General features: G+C 34.2%; 1 protein-coding gene across 1 annotated transcript in view; it reads left to right on the forward strand.

The window, feature by feature from the left end:
* Positions 1-16,789, forward strand: part of LOC149777714 (contactin-5-like) — a 116,879-nt gene that overhangs the window by 83,434 nt on the left and 16,656 nt on the right. The window contains exons 24-26 of the mRNA XM_089940416.1: positions 2,552-2,794; positions 6,352-6,406; positions 13,523-13,646. Of these exons, the coding sequence (XP_089796542.1) occupies positions 2,552-2,794; positions 6,352-6,406; positions 13,523-13,646 (422 nt within the window). The remainder of the gene's footprint in view (positions 1-2,551; positions 2,795-6,351; positions 6,407-13,522; positions 13,647-16,789) is intronic.

Here is a 16,789-nt window from a genome sequence, read left to right on the forward strand (position 1 = left end):
TTACCCTTAAGATACAGACTTATGGCATACTAGCAAATCTGTGTTTTATTTGTTTCTGGGTTTCATCTTAGAATTAGTGAATTTAGTCAGGGAACCAGATTAACTTTACATCAGCATCCCAGATGCTTTAAACTGCACCTATTTGTTTATGCAGAGCATTCTATAATCAAACTGTTGATTATAGAATTTTTAAAAATGGCGTCCAGAAAGCGATGCGTGTTTTAGATGAAACGGAAAATAAGCTTCTCGAAAAGTGTTAAGAATCAAATCAGTAGAATAAAAAGGATTATTTAGATTCTTGTGAATAAAAGCTTGAAAGGACACAATTACCTTTTTTGGACATCACGTTCCAATTTGTGTATGTCTCATGGCGGGAGATATTATTGCCATCGTCATGTGAAATGGAAAAGAATTTCCAAGAATTATGTCAAGTTGAGAGATAGCAACAAGCCATTGAGCTGCATAGGGTTTGGAACTAGAGTTTGTGCAATTATACTAGTGGTAAATCAAGTCAACACATACTTTACAAACTTTACAGTGGAACATAATGTTTATCGTCGATCCATTGATCTTTTAATTACATTTTCCAGCTTTATAATAGCAGTTATTGATATTTTGTTACACCTCACTGAAAACTGGTAAATCTTACAGAGAAAAAAATCAGCTGCCTTACTGAGATGGACTCATCAGGGTTGGCAGGTCTGCTTTTAAGCTTGGTATGAAAATATTTACAGCAGATGGTTCTTTTTCAACTTCAGAACATGTCCAGTAAAAAATAAGGACAAATCACTCTTTTTCAAATTTGTAAACAAGATTATGAAAGTGGTTCAATACAGCACACAATCATTTGGCAAATGCTGGACTTATTAAAGTGTGTATTGATTGTAAATAATTTTTCAGTATGCTTTGTGTTTGTATTCTGGTTCTTATCTGCGTGGAGTTTTGCCCAATTTTTGTCATCAGATCCTAGTTAGTTGTAAAGATGGCTGGACTGTAGTTATGGCGCACAATATATTGGCTATGATATAGCCTCAAGGAAGTAGGGGTACTAATATTAGTATTACTAATATATACATTACTCATTTTATGTTCAGATTATGCATTTTTGCCACTTATTTTAGCAAAAATTATTATTATTTGTCTCTGGGGGTTGACATATGTCTGTGTGCAGTATCGTGATCTGTACCATGAGCTATACTAGAAGATCTTCAGTTTGGAAAGAAGGTGTGCACTGTACCAGTTCATGAAATGGATCTATGTACAGCACCATGATTCATACTAGAAGACACCAACAATTTGGAAGAAAATGTCCACTGTCTGTGGATCTGTACAAGACCAGTTATTGGATGGATAACGGTTAATCTTCATATAGAATATTGACATTAAAACAATACTGTACAGTTAACCGTGGTTTAGGTGTGGTTCCTAGGACCACATGTTTGACAATGTTATTACTGGAGTTTATCAAGAATGGTCTCTCAGTGTATGCAAACTAAACTTTTAATTCATGAGTAAGGCATTGTTTACTATATATACTCACTTATAAGTCGAGTCAAACTACAAACAACAAAAGATCCTGATCTGTCGTAAAATAATGTAAACAAACTACAAGTTCAATTGCAAACTGTATAGACCCATATCTGTCGGCACATTATGTACCAGCAGATCTGGGTCTATGCAGTTTGGAATTGAACTGATCTTATAAGTGAGTATATATGGTAGAAAAAGGCATATCAAGTGAATCAGTGTGCAAACATTTCTTATACTTTTGCACTCGCCATACTCCATTCATATTGTCAATATATCTCGTAGGCATGCATATGTCAGGTTGGAAGGCGCAGTAGTTTTTGTCCCTAGGGTAGAGGGTCAAAGTAAATTCTTTGCTGGATGGTGGGAAATGTAATTGCTTTCTTGGAGTAGAAATATGAGATGCCTTTTGTGCCAATTTGATAAGTAGAGTTTGACATCTACATTTATATACCTGTGAACTAAAGCTGTCTCTGAGCAAAAAGTTAATCTTTGATGCAGTTTGAGTTATATCTTTTTTCATTAGGGTCAAGGGTTATTTGGTATTTATAATCTTGTCTGAAAAGTTTGATGAAGTTTCAGTTTATGTGTTACTTACAGTGAAGACACCACATTTCTTTTCATTCCCCTTTTTTCTAAGAGTCATTGACAATTTAATTATGGGATGGATTAAAGAGAGCTGGGTACAGTAATCTTGTCTGTAACATAAATTTTGGAGATAGCAGCATATACATGTAATTTAAGATTTTGTTGAAACTTATATTATTGATGATGTAAATATAATCATAATTTTATTTAATTATAATGATGAAAATAATGATAATGGTATTTGGTGCATGATAATTGTTCCAAAAGTAAGTTTGAAATGTGAACCTGCCTAATAAGGTTACCTGTGTACAAAGTCCAATTTGACCTTTATGCATAGGGGACAGCTATTGACAGGTTTGACTGTTCTTCTTAAGTTTGATTATGTGTCCGACTAACCTTGTTCTTTATATCTTTTTAATGACCTTTAACTTTGCAGCTAAGGCAGCCATGACACCTGCTCCTACAACACCTTCAGCCACTTCAGTTGAAACTAGTGTGATATTGACAACAACGAAAGTAACACCAGTACAACAAGAAGAAGTTTATACACCCACCAGTATTCCTATCATTGTAGGTGGATCATTTGCAGCTTTGTTTGTCATCATCTTAATCATTCTGGCCACTGTGTGTATCTGGTGCATCAGGTTGAGACTGGATAAATACAACGAGGATAGAGCTGGTAATTCTACTGTGATTTCATTAATGTTTGTTGGCATGAATATAGCAATTATGGTTGGGGATTTTTCTTCTGGCATCAGTGTTCACTGAATCTAGAGGGGTCATTAACCGAAGGGCAAATGTTTCGACATGACCAAGTTGATTTGGCAGACAGTGATATCAGAACAAATAATGTGTGACATGATATTTGTATGTAAAGTGTAAAAAAACTTTGTAATTTTCAGTTTAAAGTGTCCTTGGTAAAGGTGTCAGTCTGGTACAATGGCTTCTCTTAATCTTATGGGTTGTTGAGCCAATATAGAATGATTGACATGCATGAGACTTTCGCAAGAGAGTTGACTTAAGAGATATGTTAAGAAATAACCACTTAAGTGAATTGTTCATTTTGTAAAGCTATAATTACTGAGGAATAAAGCAATTACTAGATGGTTGTCCAGTAAATATTACACAGATGTTACATAGATGTTACACAGATTCTCAACTGTATTTTGGTTTATACACAAATGAGAATACACACTGGTTACTGTGGAGCCATTGAATCCAGGATTCTCATTGTATGCATCATTATTTATAGAGAATTGCATGTTTTCAGCCAATTTACACATGGAATGCAGTTATTTGTTTTGGGTGCAATCCAAAATAGGGTAAGCATAATAACAATGTGATGATTGATAGATGAATATGGCATTATAAGGGAAAAGCAAAAGTTGGTGAGAATTGGATGTACCATGCATTACACAGTGTATCAGATTGATTGACTGATAATGCTGACAACAAAATTGTTTGGACTATATTGGAAAAGGGTGTTGTAGTTTGTACAGTAATTGTTTGGACCATATTGTATACGCAGTTCCTTTGGAAAAGGGTGTTGTAGTTTGTACAGTAATTGTTTGGACCATATTGTGTACGCAGTTCCTTTGGAAAAGGGTGTTGTAGTTTGTACAGTAGAATATTGGATGACTAACATTATATTTTCAAGAAACATCATTTTAACTTTGTAAGCTTCCACACAGTTTATCATCATTTTAGATCCTGAATGAAAAAATTTACCTAGTTATACATCGAAGAAAAATGAAACTGGTTTCATTTTTTTAATTTAAAAAATACACAGCAAGTTCCAGCTATTTTGTTTTATTTTGAAAGTACTGAAATATGGTTTTATTTTAAAAGTACTGAAATATGGTTTTATTTTGAAAGTACTGAAATAGGGTTTTATTTTGAAAGTACTGAAATATGATTTCAAAGTGAATTATTTTATACCCAGTCATCTTTTCTTCTATAGAAGGGATATATATAATGTTATCTATGTCCATCACGTCCCTATGTCTCATTCTTTGGAAGGGGTATATATTGTTGTGTGTGTGAGTGTATATATATATATATATATATATATATAGCATTATCCATTTCCAACCGATCCATCCATCTCATTCTGTGGAGTAGGTATATAGTTTTACCTATATTCATCACATCCATTTGTCCTGTATTTTGTAGAAAGGTTTTATTGTGTTGTCCATTCCATCCATTGGTTCCATATTCTATACAGTGGGTAGATAGTGTTGCCAATATATATAGGGAATATAAAAAGTTACTCATGTCCATTACATTTGTCGGTCCCATATTCTATGGATGGGTTATATGCAGTGTTTCCCATGTCCATTCCATTGATCTGTCCTATATTGTGTAGGGGTTACATAGTGTTTCCCATGTCCATTCCATTGATCTGTCCAGTATTGTGTAGGGGTTACATAGTGTTACAAATGTCCAATTCATTGATCTGTCCCATACTGTCTAGGGTTATGTCTGTTCCTTTTACCCATGTCCTTTCCATTGATCTTTTTCCATTTTGTGTAGGGGTTATATAGTGTTACCCATGTCCATTCCATTCATTTTTCCCATACTATGTAGTGGTTATATATTGTTGCCCATGTCTGTTCCATTGATCTGTCCCATGCAGTGTAGGGGTTGTATAGTGTTATCCATGTCCATTCCAACCATCTGCTACATATGGAGAGAGTTTGTAGTGTTGCCCATGTCCATTCCATTGATCTGTCCCATTCTGTGTAGGGGTTATATAGTGTTGCCCATGTCCATTCCAACCATCTGTCCCATGCAGTGTAGGGGTTATACAGTGTTATCCATGTCCATTCCAACCATCTGCTACATATGGAGAGAGTTTGTAGTGTTGCCCATGTCCATTCCATTGATCTGTCCCATGCTGTGTAGGGATTATATAGTATTACCCATGTCCATTCCAACCATCTGTCCCATGCTGTGTAGGGGTTATATAGTGTTACCTGTGTCCATTCCGTTGATTTGACCCATGCTATGTAGTGGTTATATATTGTTGCCCATGTCCATTCCATCAATCTGTCCCATGCTGTGTAGGGATTATATAGTGTTGCCCATGTCCATTCCATTGATCTGTCCCATGCTCTGTAGATGTTATATAGTGTTACCCATGTCCATTCCAGCCATCTGCTATATATGGAGAGAGTTTGTAGTGTTGCCCATGTCCATTCCATCGATCTGTCCCATGCTGTGTTGGGGTAATATAGTGTTGCCCATGTCCATTGCATAGATCTGTCCATGCTGTGTACGGGTTATATAGTGTTACCCATGTCCATTCCAACCATCTGCTACATATGGAGAGAGTTTGTAGTGTTGCCCATGTCCATTCCATCAATCTGTCCCATCCTGTGTAGGGATTATATAGTGTTACCTATGTCCATTCCAACCATCTGCTACATATGGAGAGAGTTTGTAGTGTTGCCCATGTCCATTCCATCAATCTCTCCCATGCTGTGAAGAGTTTATATAGTGTTACCTATGTCCATTCCAACCATCTGCTACATATGGAGAGAGTTTGTAGTGTTGCCCATGTCCATTCCATCAATCTGTCCCATGCTGTGAAGGGATTATATAGTGTTACCCATGTCCATTCCAACCATATGTGCCATATTCATTGGAGGTTGTACTAAGAAGCTGCGTAGAAGCTAATTTACACAATCATGTAGCAATGAAACCTTCATATTTTTATTAGTTTTGAAGGACAAGGATGTATTGTATGTAAATAATATGCATGGAATATGGTTCAAGACAGCAACAGAATACATATGAACTGTTTATATCATTTATGTAGTTGGATTTTCCTAACATTATAAAGAAGGCAAGTCTTCCTTGCTGATATTTCTTCACTCTGCATTGCATGATGATGCTGTTTTATTGAAATACAATTTTTTTTTAACAATATTTTGATCTGTGAACAGTTTAAGATTAAAAAATTTGAATGCTAAAAAAACAGCATGGAATAGTTGTATGTTCATACAGCAGAATATTATTCATTTCTGATTTGCAAGTAGTTGACAAGCATCAAACAATTTTGAGATCTTAATCAGCTGCCAGATGACAGAATGGCTGAAATTGAAAAATTATTTTCCCATTTTTAATGTTTTTGGCTCATCTTTCAGTGAGAACGTTTAAATAAAGTGCTGATTATATTTGCATTTTTACAGTAACATAAATGATCTTCACCAAAGGTTCTTTATTTCGTTTCAGTAATCCCAAAGTCAGCAGATGATGGAGGAATGTACAGTGAATCTGAAGAAGAAAGGTACGGGACTTATTAACTTGGCACATCCATCGGGACTTATTAACTTGGCACATCCATTGGGACTTATTAACTTGGCACATCCATCGGGACTTATTAATGTCCATGCTCAAGTGCCAGCCTATTGTCTGTTGTAACTTTATCTCCTAAATAAACTGCTTGGTGGAAATTTACCAAACTTGGCACATACGTCTCTCATTTTAGCATTCCTGGTTTTCACAAAGCTGCTAATAATGCTTGGGCAGGTAGGGATTCCAGTACTTTCTTATAAATATATCTCCAAAATAGGCTCTGGTTGCTTAATGTGAACAAAATTGCAATTTAAATTGGTATATTAAGCCTTGATGTATAGTCAGTCTCATCATAAAATGGTAGTTGATGCCTGGAAATTTGAATTAACATAAGGAAATTTTCAACTTTTAGTACGAAATCACATTAATCTTCTTTGGGAAAAAAATTCTCAGTCCACTGTAAATAACAATTTATGACAAAATATAGATTAAATAAAAGTTAATAATTATCACTGGTGATGGCACTATAAATACTAATTAAATAATTTTCAGATAAAATTTGTGTTTCAGTTTAATATTTTAGTTTGTGTTCAGTGAATCCCGAACTCCCCTACACTTTGTACACTTACTGAAATACTATGATAGAGGAGGTGAATTTTCGGGACAGCAATAGTCACTTAAGTAAAGAAGATAAACAGCAAAAAATACACAAATAATACTACATTTAATGACGTATAACGCTAATAATGTACACACATTAACACTACCTCTTGTTATGATGTTAACTGAACTAAAGAAAATACAAGCCGATTCAAGTCCTGTTATTCAGCTCTCTTTATCTGTACAATTCTCTCATTGCACTACAATATCAACTCACCATAAGTCAATTTTTCCTCTTGTATCCTGGTCTGAATATCACTGCACAGTTTGGCTCCATGATTTAAAACAATTTTTCTGCCCATTTTATTTTCTCCAAATCTTCTGAATGATGCTGGATTATCGATGTCCATGCATGAAGCACTATATTGTGTCACTTTAAAAATCATTCCAGTTTTTCAATTTATTTCCAAAACTACAGTGAATAATGGTGAAAAGGAATGCTTCCATATCTCGGCCATCTTTGTATGTTAAAAAAAAAATCGGCACACTTAAAAGAATCCATAGCCGGATTCTGAGGTCAGCTTGCTTTGCAATAATATAACCTTTGTATTGATATCCTTTAAAACAAAAAAGTATCCAAGTTGACTTCTGAGGTCAGCCTGCTTCATAATAAAAATAACCTCTGTCTTTGATTTCCTGTCGGTAAGTTCAAAGAAGGAGTTTACTGCTCGCTACCAGTTGTGTTTATTCACAGCCCTGGTTTATATGTGCTTGGCATCTGTAGTAATAATTAATACAAAGGAGCATTGATGTCTGCGGGTAAATAGTAATGATACTTTTGTAACTTGTGTGGCAAAATAATTGTCACTTACACTCAAGTGAGTGTGTTTTCAAACAATGATTTTTATGTACAGTAGACCTGGACAATTCAGTCTTGGTTATTTTGCACCCAACACTGTGTCGTGCGTGAATGGCAGTTGTCTTCAATATATTGGTTGATTATTTCCCTCTCGATTGCAAAATCATCTTCTCTTCTGGCCTTCATGAATGCATCACATGATTTTATTTTCTCCAAATATTCTGGGCGGCACTGGGTCATGGACATGCGTGAAAAAAGGAAAAGCTTAATAGGTGTGAAATGAGAATGTCTCTATTACCAATCCATCTGTAAACTTGTAATCCGTTTTCCAGGAGAATTGCTTCTGTTATTATATACAGTATTGTAGTTTTCTATAAAACATTTTATTAACTGTGGATTGACGGATGATAAATGTGACAGAAATAATAATGCTTTATGGACATGATGTTGTTGTTGTTGTAGGGTTTAACGCTATTTTTCAGCACACGATAGGCTATACATGGCAGCCAGTATTAATGGTGAAGGAAGAACCCGGGAAATCCCCGGAAAGAACCACTGACCCTCGAGAAGCTACTGGCAAGCTTTCTCACATAACCTCATTGGCCGAATCCGAGACTCCTTTATGGACATGATGATGGATAATTCTGTATGGAAGGATGATGGCATGTCCAGAAGTACTCATGCTCTTTTACATCATTTATTGGTGTATTGGGAAATTCTCTGCAAGATGTATCAGGAAATCATGATGACTTAGGCACATCATAGATCGATTAATTAGTCACATCTTTCAAAGAATTGAATAATGATGTTGATGTATTAACATCATGAACTGATAGAAAGACAGATAATTCAGGTGGTTGCTCTCTGGATATCTGCATATAGAAACAATACAGATGGAAGAATCAACAGTTACTGAATGGTGTGTAATTTCTTAAATGGTATGTCAAGAAATAGCTTGCACATGCTATTAATTGTAATGTCTACAAATTTGATTTTGACCGTAGCAATTACATTATTTTACATGATTCTTTCTTATCATACTGATAATCTTCAATAATCTAGCCTTCCTGGCTAAGTTGTTGGACTTCTGATGACTTTGGATGACTTTGAATGACTTTGGCTAAGTTGTTGGATTTTGGATGACTTTGTTGAATGTTTACGTGTACCTAGTTTGTTAAAAAAGCTTTCTGCGTAGAATTATTACTGCATTTATTTTTGTACAGCTGACTGACAGTAATTCTTCTATGATCATTTTGGTTTCTTTATTTATCCATGTTTTGCTTGACAACAGATTTTAAATAATCGTGGATTTCATAGCATTTCAAGTGTCAGGAGTTAACCGATCAGGTTGGAATTTCTTTTTTGCTCTGTGTTTTCAAAGGTACTTGTTTATCTACAACTGGCACAAAAGTTGGGTCCATTTCAAGTCTCAAAACTAGGACTGTGGACTATATGCAGAACTTATGCACATGATGGACTGTTCCGCTTAACCATCCACCTCATCATCAAATCTTTATTTACAAAAAGTCCATGTTGCCAACTATTGTAAACATATTAAGATCTTTCAACAATTTTTTCATACAATCCCTGTGATGTAACCCTACTTAGAAGGCACAGTCAGTTTACTGTGCTTCAATGCACTGCATTTGTCCAAAACGTAATATTTAGTAAAAAAGTACTTATTGCCCATCCTATGACAGGACAGGAGTACTTATTGCCCATCCTATGTCAGGACAGGAGTACTTATTGCCCATCCTATGACAGGACAGGAGTACTTATTGATCATCCTATGACAGGACAGGAATACTTATTGCCCATCCTATGACAGGACAGGAGTACTTATTGCCCATCCTATGACAGGACAGGAGTACTTATTGCCCATCCTATGACAGGACAGGAGTACTTATTGATCATCCTATGACAGGACAGGAATACTTATTGCCCATCCTATGACAGGACAGGAGTACTTATTGCCCATCCTATGACAGGACAGGTATACTTATTGCCTTTAAGTTGTATGGGCCATAAGATGAATGTGTCTTTAAGTTGCATGGACCATAGGATGAATGTGTCTTTAAGTTGCATGGACCATAGGATGAATGTGTCTTTAAGTTGTATGGACCATAGGATGAATGTGTCTTTAAGTTGTATGGACCATAGGATGAATGTGTCTTTAAGTTGTATGGAACATAGGATGAATGTGTCTTTAAGTTGTATGGACCATAGGATGAATGTGTCTTTAAGTTGTATGGACTATAGGATGAATGTGTCTTTAAGTTGTAGGGATCATAGGATGAATGTGTCTTTAAGTTGTATGGACTATAGGATGAATGTGTCTTTAAGTTTTATGGACCATAGGGTGAATGTGTCTTTAAGTTTTATGTACCATAGGATGAATGTGTATTTAAGTTTTATGGACCATAGGATGAATGTGTCTTTAAGTTGTATGGACCATAGGATGAATGTGTCTTTAAGTTGTATGGACCATAGGATGAATGTGTCTTTAAGTTTTATGGACCATAGGATGAATGTGTTTTTAAGTTGTATGGACCATAGGATGAATCTGTCTTTAAGTTTTATGACCATCCTTCAAGTAGTTTAGGAGTGATTATAATAAACATGTCCTAATGGATGACAGAACATCCCATAGCTCACCTTGTCTATGACCAGTAGCCCAGAAAAATCATGCATTATATTTGATTGCATCAAAGAGTGCTGATAAATGCACTTTCACTATGTAAGGACAGGATTCACAACAATTAATTACTGATATATGCACTTTAACTATGTAAGGACAAGATTCACAACAATTACTTATTGATATGTGCACTTTAACTATGTAAGGAGATTCACAATAATTACTGATATATGCATTTTAAATAATGTAAGGAGATTCACAACAATTACTGATATATGCACTTTAACTATGTAAGGAGATTCACAATAATTACTGATATATGCATTTTAAATAATGTAAGGAGATTCACAACAATTACTGATATATGCACTTTAACTATGTAAGGACAAGATTCACAGTAATTACTTACTGATATATGCACTTTAACTATGTAAGGACAAGATTCACAACAATTACTGATATATGCACTTTAACTATGTAAGGAGATTCACAACAATTACTGATATAGCACTTTAACTATGTAAGGACAAGATTCACAATAATTACTTACTGATATATAGGAAATTTCAATATTGTTTAATAATGCCTTTATCAACTTAAACCCGATATAGTATTCTTACTGGCCATATTACTTAAATGAGGTGATTTCAGCTTTTTTCCCAAATCACCTTGGGAACAGAGCAATATTGCTACAAGGATGTTGAGATTTACAATGTAGAAATGCTACATTAGTTGATAATATTACTGTATGGTGGAAATGCTACTGTGACATTAGTTGGTAATATTACTATGTATTAGAAATAGTTGGTAACATTTCTGTATGGCTTTAAAATTGCAGTTATACTATTTTCTAATGTTTGGGGAATCATAACATCAGTGCTACATTATTACTTTGGGAACAGGTAATACAAATGTAAGGGGTTTAACATTAGCATTGTAGTAATGAAATTAGCATTGTAGTATTGTAGTATTGAAATTAGCATTGTAGTATTGAAATTAGCATTGTAGTATTGTAGTATTGAAATTAGCATTGTAGTAATGAAATTAGCATTGTAGTATTGAAATTAGCATTGTAGTATTGTAGTATTGAAATTAGCATTGTAGTATTGAAATTAGTACTACATTTGTTTTGGGGTTTAACAGTGTAGTATTTTTACTACATTTGTTTGGGGTTTAACAGTGTAGTATTTTTACTACATTTGTTTGGGGTTTAACAGTGTAGCATTTCTACTACATTTCTTTGTGGTTTAACAGTGTAGTAATTTTACTACATTTGTTTGGGGTTTAACAGTGTAGTATTTTTACTACATTTGTTTGGGGTTTAACAGTGTAGTATTTTTACTACTTTTGTTTGGGGTTTAACAGTGTAGTATTTTTGCTACATTTGTTTGGGTTTAATAGTATAGTATTTTTGCTACATTTGTTTGGGGTTTAACAGTGTAGTATTTTTACTTCATTTGTTTGGGGTTTAACAGTGTAGTATTTTTACTACATTTGTTTTGGGTTTAATGTAGTATTTTTGCTACATTTGTTTGGGGTTTAACAGTGTAGTATTTTTACTACATTTGTTTTGGGTTTAACAGTGTAGTCTTTTTGCTACATTTGCAAACAACATTACTACATATCATTAAGCCTCATAAGTGTAATAAAGTGTAATAAAGTGGTACAAATTCAAAACTGTTTCCCAACGTTTCAGGCTAAACAAGCTCTTTTTCAGCCAAAAAAATCTGCCTACATATGCAAAGCACCACTTAACACAAAATCTATGAACATTTCTTGACTCCTACATGTTTGAATCACTAGAAGCAATTGACAGTAAGGGAGATAACAAGAAAAGTTCTGCAAAAGTAATAGAATCGCAGGTTCTTGTGTCGATCACATAGTGAACAAGTATGTTTTAAACCTAATTCTAAGTTGTGAACAAAGGACAGAAACACAGCTGGGCAAGAAATCAATGCCATCTACAGGATTTGGTAGAGAAATTATACTTTGGTAGAGTTGTGCAAGGAAGTTCTGAATTACAGTTGTTAAGATAATTGTGTATTGGGATAGTGAACATGAATAATAATAATAATGACAATAGTAATAAAGACAATACAATTATAAAAAATGTAATGAGTTGAGTAAGATAGTGCAAAATTTGCATTGGGTGCAATTTTGTTAAGACTGCAATGGGAAGTTAGGTTTTTCATTCAGGTCAAAAACCCATGAGTTTTCAGCTGTAGTATCCAGCATCATTCCTTACATGTGTGTTCTACGTCTGTCAATGCCAAGTTAGATTCATTTGGTAACATCTCAAGGGACTCAGTGACTTTACGCTGACTTTCTTGCAAATGTAGCTTTTGTGATTATTGATTCACTTTCTGAAAACTGTGGTTTCACCAACATATCAAATGGCACAGATCTTGCATGTCAGAAGATAGATTGTGTTATTGGTTTGATATCCTGCAGTTAATTCCTGTGGTCAAATTTCTGAAAGATTTGGTTTTAGGCATGTATTTGCAAATTAGGCAATGTTTGTCTTGGCACTGGTATGTGGCTGAATCTGTGGTCTCGTTTAAATTTGCCCTGCCATGTGCTATATGGTCCTTGAGATTTTAAGGTCTTCCTTATGCAACCACAGGGACTTCTTGAAGTCCTCCTAGAGACATTCAGACTATTCAGTATGGTGTCAATGCTTGTGTATGATCTGTTGGTTTGGGGCATTAAGGTAGAAAGTTATCATGATGGGGAGATGCTTGTTTTCTTAGTTTTATATTTCAGGACAATTCCTCTGTCAAGGAGTCTAGTTTTGTTGTCATTGCATCTAGTTCCGTTGATAGCCTCCTCAATTTAGCTTCATCTGTATCCTCTCCTTCTAAGGTGACCCTTGAGCTCTCCAAATCTCTTATATGTGTGTGTGTGTGTGTGTATGTGTGTGTATGTGTGTGTGCTGTAAATATCTACTGTTTAATTGAATGAAGTTAGTCTTTAAATACTCGTATAATTTAACCTGCAATTTTTTTTCCCAGGACACCTGGGCAGTTATCCTATACATCTGATGAAAGTTTAGAATCTGGCAGCAGGTCATCATCAGGAAATGTTGATATATTGGCCACATCAAAAGTCCAATACATATCTCCACACAAAAGCAGGGTAAGCATCAGGAAATGTTAATATATTGGCCACATCAAGTGTCCAATACATATCTCCACACAAAAGCAGGGTAAGCATCAGGAAATGTTAATATATTGGCCACATCAAATGTCCAGTACATATCTCCACACAAAAGCAGGGTAAGCATCTAAATAAGGGAGGATACTCAACTGAGACCAAGTTCCCAAAAAGATATTTTTCACAGACTCAGCTTAGAATTTTTGTGGGTTCAAGTTTTTGTCTCAGCCTATGAGGTTATGTAAAAAAGCTTTCCAGTTTTTTCCCATGGGTCATTGGTTCTTCCTCCACCAATATACTGGCAACCATATACAGACATGTAATTAATCCCATAAAGCCATCAATTTTAAACCTAACTCACATAACACAATGAAGTTGTTTGTTATTCTGTTTAAATAATAATTATTTTCAAAATGTGAAAGATTGTTCCAACTGGTTTCAACAACCATCACAGGTACGTGAAAAAATCTGTTTATTATGTCACTGCTTTTTTGTTTTCTTGATGAGTCTGGTTCCCGTATTGTTGTTTAATTATTATCAAAAAACATGTCTTTTATTTTGTGAGACAGTCGTCTACATTGAAACTCAATTTTTTTATTTTCAATTAGTGCAGTATTAATGTCTTGATTTCATTGGAAGTAATAATGAAACTTCTTATCATGCTTGAGGATATCTCTAAGTGCCAGTTCAAGAATTCTCTGAAACTGGCTCGCCCACAATGGTCCATATCTGTGAAATCAAGCTCTTTATTTTACGAAGTATTCATTTCGCTTGGCTGCCTTGTTATCTTTGGTCACAGTTATGAAAGAGCCAGTTAATTAGGTAGTTTATGTTACATATACAATAACATTTATAAGTGTTCGATTGATCAAATGAAGTGAGTTCACCCAACATACGACTGGGGCCTCTATATTTTAAGTTTGTAGGATTTTCGTGCCTTTTAACTTTTCTTTTACTCCACCTCCATTATTTAATTCAAAAGACATAATTAACGTGAAATACAATGGAGGCCAGCTTTTAATTCAATGCAACAATACAACAAATACTTCCGGAAGTCAGTTATCAAAACACAGTCAGCACTTAATTAGGTTCTCAGAGAAATGCTCGCGGACATAGCTGTTACAGTAGATTGATGCATTGTATGTTTAATTACAAGAGGACACATTGCATTTATGATGATTACACTTAAAAGGAACTAAAAGATAAAACTAGAGCACAAATTTCAATAGATAAAAATATATGTAATTTGTATTTATTTATTAAAGTACTGCCTCCACTTGGCATAAGTGACATTTTCATTGATATAAATTTCCTTACATATTGTTATTTGCGGTGTACTAGGAATGTAGTTTGGAAAGAAAATGTAAAAAAATGAATGACCTATTTTGAAATTTGAAATTTCATAGTGTTGATTAAAATTCCAGGTCCTATCTACCATTTTCAATGATAAAATGAGCAATACAACAAAGTTTCTGTTACCAATTTTGATTGCGATTTTCTTCAAGTTCAGCAAATAGGGATCAATTTTTGGGGTATTTTCTGATTTAAGAAATGGGATCCATGCCCGACCCCTCATTATAAGTGGGTTCGTGAGTTATCAGGGCACGAGTTATCGAGGGAGTGGTGTATGCACAGTGGCTAATACTATGATGATGTCAGAGTGGCAACATCATTATAATTCATTCATATAAAATCAATGTTAAGTATGTACTGTACTATTCTGTGTAATGTATCCATAACTTTCATATTCAGGTCAGAATTCATTATCTAGTAAAAGAAGACATTCTTTTAACACAGATTTTATCTTATTTCTGTGACAAGTTTTCAATGTCATTTATGTCAGAATTTGTTCAAATCAAACTTATAAACTCTTTGAATAAATTTTGCCTGTCAGGATGCAGAATTATTCCACAAAATAAAAACACTACTGTTTATGGATTGCATTAACAGAACAGACGAAGCTGGTGTAAAATAATGGATAGTGACTTATTTATTGCCATGTGTATCATATCAAGATGTCAGTTTCAATAGGAAGCTCTAGAAGCAAAGAGGTGATGAATTAGGAAAAAAATTTCAATTATTGAACAGAATATTATCAATCATTCAGCAAAGCATTGGATAGACATAGTGACCTTAGCATGTTATTAGAATTAAAGCAGTGGATCAGCACTAATGTGTGATAAATTAAAGGATTAACAAGGGTTTTGGAAATTTTATTACAGATTGTGGAGGAATGGCTAATTTTGTCATTTAATTGTGGTGTTGATGCACAAATAGTTAAATATGTAAGGAATATTCAGATTTGGTGACATCATCAGACTTCACCCATATATATATATATATATATATATATATATATATATATATATATATATATGCCTTGTACTAAATTTCAAATTTCTAAATGAATAATTTATTTTTAACCTGTTTGGTTTAAAGTTTTTGTTCTGAGGATTTCAATCATACATATGGCATTGTGTCCACTATATGTTACTATATATGGTTTGTATTGCTAAAAATAGTGAGAAACTTTATGGCATTGCTCAGATTAATAACAAAGTATATATGGTGTTTCTTGTGAACATTGTGTCATTGGAGGTATCTCAAATTTAGGTAAATTATTTAACCTGATAATAGTTATCTCCCTTAGATATAACTCAAATAATGGTAATAATTTGAAACACTAGTTGAAATGTGGCACTCTGCAGTTTTGTATTTTGCATAAGGTTTGATTTTTAAAGAAATAAAATTTTCCAGGTTTCTTCACTGGTTATCCTAACTATTTAATAAAAACCTTGTGTAGATTAGGTATTTTTAAAAGAACTTTCAATTCTGTTTAGTTTGGTTTATGATTGATGGGTATAATTTGGGTTATAGAGTATATAGCTTGGCCTTACATCAAATGTGCACCTATAAAAAAAATGCTACCTCCACCTGGTTGTTTTCACTTCCAGGACTTAAACGTAAATTATAAAACATGAGCTTGTAATTTGTTGTTACTTTTTATATACTTTGTGATTCATTCATTGCTGATATTGCCTACACTGGCAAATTTGTTTTCCCTATTTTATTAACTGCTGATGTAAGTGTGCTTTAGCGCTAGTTCAGGCTGATTTTTTTGAGCA

This window comes from Sinohyriopsis cumingii, chromosome 17 (genome assembly GCF_028554795.1).
Source record: "Sinohyriopsis cumingii isolate HCF-2022 chromosome 17, ASM2855479v2, whole genome shotgun sequence".
Taxonomy (NCBI): domain Eukaryota; kingdom Metazoa; phylum Mollusca; class Bivalvia; order Unionida; family Unionidae; genus Sinohyriopsis; species Sinohyriopsis cumingii.